The sequence below is a fragment of the Rhinoraja longicauda genome, chromosome 6 (assembly GCF_053455715.1).
Source record: "Rhinoraja longicauda isolate Sanriku21f chromosome 6, sRhiLon1.1, whole genome shotgun sequence".
Lineage (NCBI taxonomy): Eukaryota > Metazoa > Chordata > Chondrichthyes > Rajiformes > Arhynchobatidae > Rhinoraja > Rhinoraja longicauda.
In genome coordinates this window covers 41,037,541-41,049,930 of record NC_135958.1, presented here as the reverse complement: position 1 = coordinate 41,049,930, position 12,390 = coordinate 41,037,541, and the positions used below count along the sequence as shown (strand labels likewise).

General features: G+C 45.6%; 1 protein-coding gene across 1 annotated transcript in view; it reads left to right on the top strand.

Annotated features, from left to right (window-relative positions):
• Window positions 1–12,076: 12,076 nt before the first annotated feature.
• LOC144594411 (zinc finger protein ZFPM1-like) overlaps window positions 12,077–12,390 on the top strand; it is a 232,677-nt gene continuing 232,363 nt past the window's right edge. The window contains 2 exon segments of the mRNA XM_078400864.1: window positions 12,077–12,145; window positions 12,147–12,288. Of these exon segments, the coding sequence (XP_078256990.1) occupies window positions 12,077–12,145; window positions 12,147–12,288 (211 nt within the window).

Below are 12,390 nucleotides of genomic sequence, written 5' to 3'. Positions count from 1 at the left end.
GCTCAGCGATGGCCTGGGGTAATTGCATAGAATTTGTTTACTATAACAATTTTGCTGCAACGGGAATGAAGAACGAATTCTTGTCTTGTTATGCAGTAGAACAGTGTGCAGCACAACAGGGGCTGAAGAAGGGCCTCGACCCGAAACGCCGCCCGTTCCTTCCCTCCAGAGATGCTGCCTGACCCGTGGAGTGGAATGCATTTTGTGTCTACCTTCAGTGTGAAACAGCATCTGCGGTGTTTTCCAACGAAGGTATGCTTCAACTCAGCATTTGGTTCACCACGTTTCAGTATACTCCAAATACTTTCCTCGATCAGTAACAAGGTGGTTGTTCGAGGTACTCTGAAGATTAAAATCTGCAAAGAGAGTAGCTGGTACCATCTTAGTCACACAACTTGTGTAATTAGTTCATGTGGTTTGAGTAAGGATCTGCCTTAAAATACAAATTAACAGATTCACAAGGCCTTTTTACTCAATATAGCTCTGGACTAATATGAATACATTTATCAAGGCTCCTCTTTTACCTTGGAGACTGACAATCTAGAGAAGGGAAGGGGTTATTAGGGCTTCGTGTTAAAGGGTTCTCTCCACTTTACTCCCAGTCATCAAGGCTGTAAGCCGGAGTCTTCTCCCATTCTATGAAGCTTGCAGAGACAAACTGAATGGATACATAGACGTACACAGGAACGTATGGTTTTGTGAATAAATGCTGTTTGTGCTACTTCTGTACCCACCAAGGGGACAAAAGAGTCCAATGGAGATGAGTTATCGGTGAATTGAAACCCAAGATTTGGACAACAAAAATAACACAGGGAAATGAAGTACAACTGTTGAGAGGAAATGGTGTATATGTCCTATAAACTTTTACAGTCTCATCTGAATAGGTCACAGAAATATAGAAACATAGAAAATAGGTGCAGGAGGAGGCCATTTGGCCCTTTGAGCCAGCACCGCCATTCATTGTGATCATAGCTGATCATCCACAATCAGTAACCCGTGCCTGCCTTCTCCCCATATCCCTTGATTCCACTAGCCCCTAGAGCTCTATCTAACTCTCCTTTAAATTCATCCAGTGAATTGGCCTCCACTGCCCTCTGTGGCAGAGAATTCCACAAATCCACAACTCTCTGGCTAATTTTTTTTTCTCACCTCAATTTTAAATGGCCTCCCCTTTATTCTTAGACTGTGGCCCCTGGTTCTGGACTCCCCCAACATTGGGAACAGGTCATAAACAATAGGAGCAGAATTAGGCCATTCGGCCCATCAAGTCTACTCTGCCGTTCAATCATGGCTGATCTATCTCTCCTTCCTAACCCCATTCTCCTGCCTTCTCCCCATAACTCCTGATTGCTAGTAGTTTATTTGATCTAAATGGGAGTATGTGTAGATGTCCTACTTTAATCAGTGGTTGTTCTGGTGCCTCAAGTTCATAAGTTAACTAAGTACTAATTTTTAGCAATGCAAGGTTATGCAGAATGTTACATATTACTTTGACCACAATGACAGCAGTCCAAAACCTTCATGTACTTAGGGGGTGGGTTCAACAGATTGGGAAAGGATGGGGAAAGTTTCAGGGAAGGAGAATGCAGGAGAGGTTATTGAACACCGCAGAATAAGAAATAAGACAGGAAGTTTAGAAAGGGATAAGAGTCTAATGTCAGACAACACAGGGACCATTTTGAGAAGAGGGATGGTAAATACTGAAATGAAGGTGTTATAGCTAAATATACGCATTGTACGAAACAAGGTGGATGAGCTTACAGCACAGTTAGAAATTGCCAGGTAGGACGTTATAGGGCTCAGAGAGTGGTGGCTGAAAGACAATCAGAGCTGGGAGCTGAACATCCACAGATACACATCCTATCAAAAAGTCGACGATAGACACAAAATGCAGGAGTAATTCAGCGGGAAAGGCAGCATCTCTGGAGAGAAGGAATGGGTGATTTTTGGGGAATTTGTAGAATGCCTACGAGATGGGTTCTTAGAGCAGTTTGTGTTCGAGCCTACTAGGGAAAAGGATATTCTGGATTTGGTGTTGTGCAGTGAATCAGACCAGATTAGGGAAGTTTAAGATGAAGGAACCCCTAGGAGGTAGTAACCATAATATGATGAAATTCAACCTGCAATTTAAGAGGGAGAAGTAAATCAGAGATGTCAGTATTTCTGTTCAGTAAAGATAACTGAAGAGGCATGAGGGAGGAGGTGGCTAAAATTGATTGGAAGGGGACTCTAGCAGGAATGATGGTGGAGTCGCAATGGCAGGAGTTTCTGGAAGTAGTTTGGAAGATGCAGGATCATATCATCCCAAAGAATAAGAAACATAGCAAGGGAACAATGAGGCCACTGTGGCTAACAAAGGAAGTCAAAGAGCATAAAAGCAAAAAGAGAAGGCATATAACATGTCAAAGATTAGTGGGGGAAGCTAGAAAATTGGGAAGCTTTTAAAAACCAACAGAAGGCAACTAAAAAAGGGGAGAAAAGATAAAATACGGTAAACAACCTAATGATATAAAAGTTTTTTCGAATATATAGATAATAAAAGAGAGGGAAGAGTGGACAATGGACCATTGGAAATGGCTGGAGAAGTAGTAATGGGAAAAAAGAAATGGCAGGTGAATACGTTTTTTAATGTCAGTCTTTACTGTAGAAGCCATCAGCAATGGGCCCGAAATTCAGGAGAGTCGAGGCGGGCAGAAGTGAGTGTAGTGACTATTACTAGGGAGAAGGTGCTTGGGAAGCTGAAAGGTCTGAAGGTGGGTAAGTCACCTGGACCAGATCGACTACACCCCAGGGATCTGAAAGAAGTAGCTGTTGAGATTATGGAGGCATTGTTAGTGAACTTTCATGAGTCGTGAGTCAGGATTGATTCCAGTGGACTGGGAAATTGAGAATGCATTGAGGAAGGGGCGAGGCAAGAGGACGGGAATTATAGGCAGGTTAGTCTGACCTCTGTGGTTGGTACAATTTTAGAATCTGTTAGTAACGATGAGATTTTGCGGTACTTGGAAGCATATGATAACATAGGCCGAAGTCAGCATGAATTTGTTAAGAGGAGATCTTGCCTGACAAATCTGTTGTAGTTTTCTGAGAAGGGAACAAGCACGGCGGACAATGGAGTGTCAGTGGATGTTGTTTACTTGGATTTATAGAAGGCCTTTTATATGGCATTTATAATTTTACGGCTGTTAAACAAGATAGGAAACATGATAGTAAGCGTGCAGGTACAGCAGGCAGTGAAGAAAGCTAATGGCATGTTGGCCTTCATAACGAGAGGAGTTGAGTATAGGAGCAAAGAAGTATTTCTGCAGTTGTACAGGGCCCTAGTGAGACCGCACCTGGAGTATTGTGTGCAGTTTTGGTCTCCTAATTTGAGGAAGGACATCCTTGCTATTGAGGGAGTGCAGCGTGGGTTCACGAGGTTAATTCCCATGATGGCGGGACTGTCATATGATGAAAGAATGGAGTGACTAGGCTTGTATTCACTGGAATTTAGAAGGATGAGGGGGGGATCTTATAGAAACATATAAAATTATTAAGGGATTGGACACGCTAGAGGCAGGAAACATGTTCCCGATGTTGGGGGAGTCCATAACCCACAGGGGTCACGGTTTATGAATAAGGGGTAGGTCATTTAGAACGGAGATGAGGAAAAACATTTTCACACAGAAAGTTGTGAATCTGTGGAATTCTCTGCCGCAGAAGGCAGTGGAGGCCAATTTACTAGATGCATTTAAAAGAGAGTTAGATTATTAAGGGGATGGACACATTAGAGGCAGGAAACATGTTCCCAATGTTGGGGGAGTCCAGAGCAAGGGGCCACAGTTTAAGAATAAGGAGTAGGCCATTTAGAACTGAGATGAGGAAAAACTTTTTCAGTCAGAGAGTTGTGAATCTGTGGAATTCTCTGCCTCAGAAGGCAGTGGAGGTCAATTCTCTGAATGGATTCAAGAGAGAGCTGGACAGAGCTCTTAAGGATAGCGGAGTCAGGGGGTATGGGGAGAAGGCAGGTTTGGGGTACTGATTGAGAATGATCAGCCATGATCACATTGAATGGCAGTGCTAGCTCGAAGGGCTAAATGGCCTCTTCCTGCACCTATTGTTTATGTATCTATGTATATTGGAGGCAAGTTACCTGCATTGACAGAGGATTGGCAAACTGGCAGAGGGCAGAGAGTGGGAATAAAAGAGGCCTTTTCTGGTTGGCCACCTGGGACTGGTACAGTTCTGCAAGAGTTCATGTTGGGTCTGCTACTTTGCGCATTATACGTTAATGATTTGGATGATGGAATTTGATGACTTTCTAGCCAAGTTTGTGGATGATAGGTGGAGGGGAAGGTAGTGTTGAGCAAGCAGGGAGTCTGGAGAAGGACTTGGACAGGATGGGAGAGTAGGCAAAGAGGTGGCAAATGGAATGCAGCATGGCAAAGTGCACTTTGATAGAAGAAATAAAGGCATCATCTACCTTCTAATTCAGAAGAGGATTTGGAAATTGGAGGTGCAAAGGAACTTGGGAGTGCTGGTGCAGGATTCCTAAAAGGTTAATTTGCAGGTTGAATCAGCAGTAAGGAAGGCAAATGCAATACATTTCGCGGGATACTAGAATATGAATGCACGGATGTAATGCTGAGGGTTTATCAGGTGCTGGTGAGGCCATATTTGGAGTATTGCCAGCAGCTTTGGGCCCCCTATCTGAGGAAGGATGTACTGGCTTTGGAGAGTGTCCAGAGGAGGTTCACAAGATGATTGGGTTAATGTATGGGGAGCATTTGAAGGATCTTGGCCTGTATTTGCGAGAGTTCAGACGAGGGGGAGATCTCAATGAAACCTACCAGATAATGATAGAGTGGAAGTACAAAGGATGTTTCCAGTAATGGGGAACGTCTAAAACCAGAGGGCACAGCCTCAAAATAAAATGATGTACTTTTTTAGAATGGAGATGAGGAGGAATTTCTTCAGCCAGGGAGTGATGAATCTGTGGAATTCATTGCAACACCATGCCACACCATGACAATGGACAATTTTAAAGCAGAGACTGATAGGTTCTTGATTAGTAAGGGCATTGAATGTTTTGGGGGAAAAGGCAGGAGAATGAGATTGAGAGAGAAAAAAAGATCAGCCATGATTGGGGGAGTCTAGAACCAGGGTCCACAGTCTAAGAATAAAGGGGAGGCCATTTAAAACTAAGGTGAGAAGAAACTTTTTCACACTGAGAGTTGTGAATTTGTGGAATTCTCTGCCACAAAAGGCAGTGGAGGCCAATTCACTGGATGAATTTTAAAGAGAGTTAGATAGAGCTCTAGGGGCTAGTGGAATCAAGGGATATGGGGAGAAGGCAGGTACGGGGTACTGATTGTGGATGATCAGCCATGATCACAATGAATGGCTGTGCTTGCTCGAAGGTCCGAATGGCCTCCTCCTGCACCTATTTTCTATGTTTCTATTGAATGGCGGAGTAGACTCAATGCGTCCAATGGCCTGATTCTGCTTCTATATCTGAAACTTACAGTTAAAACACAAAGTACTTGTGCTATAACACCAGGCTAAGCGCACAACCAATAAAACCAAGCCCAAAGCCAAAGTCATATCTAAACTGATTATACAAACTTACTGCAGACAATAACTAACTGACTTATTATACAAACTTGCTACGGACAATAACTAACTCCACATGCAATAATCAGCTACCGTATGTTAACATGCACACATTAAAAAACTGATCGTGTGGACGCAAGTATATCATTGGGGTTATCAAGTGGGCACCTCCCTTCACTGGTATTTCATTGAGTTAGGCCCACAACATCTCGGGAAGGCTTAACAGTTAGTCCTACCATCCCAGAACCAACCCCCTCAATACCTGCTCTCACCACCAGTATCACCACCACCAGTATCACCACCACCAGTATCACCACCACCAGTATCACCACCACCAGTATCACCACCACCACCAGTATCACCACCACCACCAGTATCACCACCACCACCAGTATCTACTAAATAAAGGAAACTACAGACGATTAATTCACTCTAACAAATGCTAAACGCTCGCATTCTGTCTTCCACTTATCCAAACCATCATTGAACTCGTTTTGGTCTCCAAATTTGAGGAAGGATATTCTTGCTATTGTTCAGCGTAGGTTTACGAGGTTAATTCCCAGAATGGCGGGACTGTCGTATGTTGAAAGACTGGAGTGACTAGGCTTGTATACACTGGAATTTAGAAGGATGAGAGGGGATCTTATTGAAACATATAAGATTATTAAGAGGTTGGACGCGTTAGAGGCAGGAAGCATGTTCCCAATGTTGGGGGAGTCCAGAACCAGGGCCACAGTTTAAGAATAAGGGGTAGGCCATTTAGAATGGAGATGAGGAAAAACTTTTTCAGTCAGAGAGTTGTAAATCTGTGGAACTCCCTTGCCTCAGAAGGCAGTGGAGGCCAATTCTCTGAATGCATTCAAGAGAGAGCTAGATAGAGCTCTTAAGGATAGCGGAGTCAGGGGGTATGGGGAGAAGGCAGGTTCGGGGTACTGATTAAGAATGATCAGCCATGATCACATTGAATGGTGGTGCTGGCTCGAAGGGCCGAATGGCCTGCTCCTGCACCTATTGTCTATAACACCACAAATATCAACCCTGGATAAAACAGGGATACACATGCCTCATGTAATACACTTCCTTGTCGCCCCCAACTGACATTATTTCCTCTCCACCAAATCCATCTCGTGCCTTGCTCTTCTGTCTATGACATCTCCTTTACAGCCTGACGCAAACTATGTCAGCTCTCCAAATAGCGTTGTGGTCAATCTCATTATGAAACCTCTACACCCCACCTCTACCGGACGTGCTCTTGCTCTCCATCCTTGCTGCTCAACCTCTGCTGCCAACTCTACATACCTAAGCCTTTTTCTTTCATAAGCCTCATCCACTGTTCTCCCGAGACGCCGTCAGTTCTATGAAATACACGATCCACTGACTAACTGGCCATAACACTGTATCAGGCCTCAAACTAGTAGTAATTATTTCCTGTGGAACAATAAGCTTTCCTCATAAATCTACCCGCCTCTCCCAATTATTGGCTCCCTGTAACTGGCCTGGCTCATACCTGTCTGAAAACTTCCCCCCACTACCTTTCCCTCACGGACAAAATGAATTGCTACACTCCCAGGCCGGCACAGGGGCGCAGCGGTAGAGTTGCTGCCTTACAGCGAATGCAGCGCCTGAGACTCAGGTCGATCCTGACTACGGGCGCCGTTTGTACGGAGTTTGTACGTTCTCCCCGTGACCTGCGTGGGTTTTCTCCGAGATCTGCGGTTTCCTCCCACACTCCAAAGACGTACAGGTGTGTAGGTTAATTGACTGGGTAAAATGTTTTTTAAAAAATTGACCCTAGTGTGTGTAGGATAGTGTTAATGTGCGGGGATCACTGGGCGGCACAGACTTGGTGGGCCGAAGGGCCTGTTTCCGCGCTGTATCACTAAATAAAAAATAAATGCCTACTGAATTCACCTGTACTCTCCTCCTCTCAATTGCTGCAGCTATGCACTTCAATACCTGGTTATGCTGCCAAGTAGAGCGGCCCTGAGAAAGACTAGTCCTACATCCTGACTAAATATGCTTCAACGTTGCCACCCCTGAACACAAGAAACATGCTGGGTCCCCACCTACCCATTGTTTGAAGTTCTGCGGTGATGGCAGCACATCATAAATAGCCCTTATAAGGAAACTTACATGACCCGTCTCCATGCACCACAGGTCCCTCCAGCTAAACCTCCTCTTTTCTGCTTTCCCAGTTCATCCACTGTCCCTGCTAAACCAGAGCTACTGCCCTTACACATCTCACTGTTTCCTCCTGACAACGTACTACTGTACAACCAATTTCCTCCTCTGTGTTGGACCTGCCTTACTGCCTGGTATCCCAGTGCTGACCCTTCACCTTCTTTCCCTTGCTGCACCCGACCAACAATGTCTGTATGTCTCAGAGCTGCTTGTGCTTCTGCTACTGCCTGCTTTGAGTTCCACGTCATCTTTTTGGTTACACTCGGTACCAGATTACTAACTTGCTCCCTGCTGATCAGCTATGTTGATCTGAATTTCTGGGTATGAAGCTCAATGGCCTAAATATCTGATGGCAGCATGCCTAAGCCTCTAATATTAGCACATTAGAACTATTTCACATCTTTCACATCTGTCCCGCTATCGAGGGACACCCATGAGGTAACTGCAGCTCAGGGTCGTAGGATTATCGAGCATGGAAACAGGCCATTCAGCCCGCTCTGTCCTTGCTAACCAGATGGGCATACTGAACTAGTTCCAATTACCTACATTTGATCCATAGGGCTCTAAACCCTTCCTATCCATATGTCTGTCCAAATGGGCTTTAAAAGCTGTAATTGTATCCTCTAGCAGCTTATTCCAGATACAGACTATCCTGAGTGGACATGTTGCCCCTGAGGTTCATCTCAAATCTCTCCCCTCTAACCTTATACCTTCCTTACCTATGGTTTCTATGCTCTCCAGTTTTAGAACTCTCCACCCTGGGAAATAAACTGTGAGCGTTCCCTTTATCATTGGGGTACATACCCGCCCACCCGCGTTTATGTACAGGTGGTGTTACACCCCATTGTCTACAAGTTATTCGTCAGTGAATGATTGACCAAAAGCCACCGTCTTGCTTTCAAACATGCTATTTTAATATACTTCATGTCCGAAGGATTGTTCAAGTACATTTTCCGAACATGCAAAACGATCACATTGACGGTTTAAAGCAGAGCGTTAAACAATTATAATAGCTGGTAGACCTTCCTTTGTCTGTCTGCGTCTGCATCTGCGTCTGCACTGAGATGTATCCTCCCTCTTTCAAAACTAAAGTCACACAGGGGTCACCGAGAATTACTTTGCAATCATATAGAGGCAAGCAACAGTGATTTTCAAAGTTAATATCCACCGCCCCTTGACCTGTATAATCATTCTCGGTCCTTACGAACTAATATCCAAATCCAGTTTCCTGACGGCGTTAGTACTTTGCGTAGTGACAATAAAGGTTTTTTACATTTACATTTACATTTACATTTACTGTTTTTTAGATCTTGAATGTACAGGAAGAAAAGTTTTACATTATTTTGGACTGAAAGCGGGGCAGACTCACATGGTTAAATTCCATTAGTTCGTTGTCCGTATTTGGGAAGTCCAGAGTGATATTATGTTCCTGAACGGGTTCTTTAGTCCCTTAAACAAAGTTAAGAGGAACGTTTCGCTGCAGAGAAAGAAAGTGCCCCCTCTCCAATCTTGGAATCGGTGTGATTATCTCACTAGCCTTCTTAAGAGGAGATGACGTTAGATTTCCCCAATGTGTCAGAAACATCTATATACTAAAACTCTCGTTTGTTTGTTCCTGAACTACAGCCAAAACGGTACATGATAGCGCGACAATTTTAGGCCCACCTTACTCACCATCTTCCCTTTGGTGCTAATGAAAGAAGTTTCATTGAAATCGGTGTTATATTTTTTGGTATTCACATTTTAAAGTTTAAATCTATCTCCTCGGGAGGGGGGGAGTGGGGAGGGAGGGGGAGGGATGGGTGCTGCACCAATGCAGGAGAGGTTTGGGCTCAACGGGTCCACTTGGTCTAGTTACTGATAAAAATTGCCAAGAAAAAAGTCAGGGCTTTGATTTGTGGTCACAAAGAATGTGATAGTTTTGAACTCTATCCAAAAAGGGTGAAGTTCCATTTTGTTAAAATGTTTGTGAGATATATCAATATTGGGTCAAACTCCCATGAGAAAGGGTGACATGGCAACATGGATAAGGCTGTGTGAAGATAGACACAAAATGCTGGAGTAAATCAGCGGGACAGGCAGCATCTCTAGGGAGAAGGAATAGGTGACTTTTCAGGTCGAGACCCTTCTGCAGACTCTCCAGAGTCCAGATGCTGCCTGTCCCGCTGAGTTACTCCAGCATTTTGTGTCTATCTTCGGTGTAAACCAGCACTGGCAGTTCCTTCCTACACATTAAGGCTGTGTGGAATTTGGCCTACCTGTAAAATATGTTTAAACAATACACAGGTGAATAATTGATAGAACATCTGTGACACTAGGATGCACTTCTCAACTGCAGCGTTGCTCCAGTGAAGGAACCAAGTCAAGATGCCAGGCGGCCAATTCTAATTAACACCTTCGCTCAGTCCGCCTAAACCTACCTGATCTCACGGTTACTAAACACTTCAACTCCCCCTCCCATTCCCACACTGACCTTTCTGTCCTGGACCTCCTCGACTGTCAGAGTGAGACCCAGTGCAAATTGGAGGAAGCGCACCTCATATTTGGGCATCTTACACCCCAGATGTATGAATATTGACTTCTCTAACTTCAAGTAACCCTTGTTTTCCTTCTCTCTCCATCCCTCCCCACCCTAGTTCTCCGACTAGTTTCACTGTCCTGATTAATTTTACTGATTGTTGTCACCTTCCCCTCTGTTAACAATGATCCATTCGACATTTTATTGAACGTTATCCCCTTTGATCTGTGGTTTTCACACATTACTCTTCCGTATCTCTAGACTCACTTCTCACTTTCGATAGAGCTCTCGGGGCTAGTGGATCAAGGAATATGGGGAGAAGGCAGGCACAGGTTACTGATTGTGGATGATCAGGCATGATCACAATGAATGGCGGTGCTGGCTCAAAGGGCCAAATGGCCTCCTCCTACATCTATATTCTATGTTTCTATGTTTCCCTGACTCTCAGTCTGAAGAAAGATCTCGACCTGAAACGTCACCCATTCCTTTTCTCCAGAGATATTGCCTGACCTGCTGAGTTACTCTTGCATTGTGCGTCTATCTGCTTTGATTTCTCGTTTTTCACACCTTACCCATCCATATCTCTAATTTCCCTCTTCCCTGACTCATTCTGAAGAAGGGTCTGGACCCTAAATGTCACTTATTCCTTCTCTCCAGAGATGCTGCCTGACCTGCTGTTACTCCAACATTGTGCATCTATCTTCACCAGAGATGTTGCCTGACCTGCTAACTTACTCCAGCATGTAGTGTCTAATTGTGTGTCTATCTTCTCCAGAGATACATAGATACATAGAAAATAGGTGCAGGAGTAGGCCATTCGGCCCTTCGAGCCAGCACCGCCTTTCGATGTGATCATGGCTGATCACCCACAATCAGTACACCGTTCCTGCCTTCTCCCCACATCCCTTGATTCTGCTAGCCCTAAGAGCTCTATCTAACTGTCTTTTTAATACATCCAGTGAATCGGCCTCCACTGCCTTCTGAGGCAGAGAATTCAACAAATTCACAACTCTTTGGGTGAAAAAAAATTTCCTCATCAGATGCTGCTTGACCTGCTGAGTTACTCCAGCATCGTGTGCCTGTCTTCTCCAGAGATGCTGCCTAACCTGCTGAGTTACCCCAGCACTGTGTGCCTGCCTGACCTGCTGAGTTACTCCAGCATAGTGCCTCTGCCTTCTCCAGAGATGCTGCCTGGCCTGCTGAGTTACCCCAGCACTGTGTGAGTGTGTGCCTGAGCTGTGAGTTACTCCAGCACTGAGTGAGTGCCTGCTTGACCTGCTGAGTTACCCCAGCACTGAGTGCCTGTCTGAGTTGTGAGTTACCCCAGCACTGAGTTACTCCAGCACCGTGTGAGTGTGTCTGATCTGCTGAGTTACCCCAGCACTGTGTGAGTGTGTGCCTGGGCTGCTGAGTTACTCCAGCACTGAGTTACTCCAGCACTGTGTGAGTGTGTGCCTGGGCTGCTGAGTTACTCCAGCACTGTGTGAGTGTGTGCCTGGGCTGCTGAGTTACTCCAGCACTGTGTGAGTGTGTGCCTGAGCTGTGAGTTACTCCAGCACTGAGTGTGTGTGTGCGCCTGAGCTGTGAATTACTCCAGCACTGAGTGCCTGCCTGCACTTCCGTGTTGCATGGTGCGTGGTGACGTGCTGGGGGACGCCGGGCGGTTGCCATGGCGGCGTCGTGCGCGGTGACGCGGCACGCCGGGTGGGCGTGTGGGCGTGTGGCGGGGTCGCTACAGTGTAGCGGGTGAGTGCGGCTGGATACAGTGTAGCGCGCTGCTTGTGAATGGGAACCAGCGTCCGCGGGCTGGCCCGGCTCTCCACACTCACCCACCCACCCACCCACACCCACACACTCACCCCAGCCGGCCACAACATGCTGCCAGCCCCCGCCGCAGCTCACCACCACCCCTAGACCTGCCCTCTCCCCACCAGCCCTCCAGCCGCCGGCAGCCACAATGTCCAGGAGGAAGCAGAGTAACCCCCGGCAGATTAAACGTGAGTTTGTCGCTACCATTCTACTCACTTACTTCACACACTACTCTTTTCTCTCTCTCTCTCTCTCTCTCTCTCTCTTGTTCGTGTTTTCTTTTGCTGTCT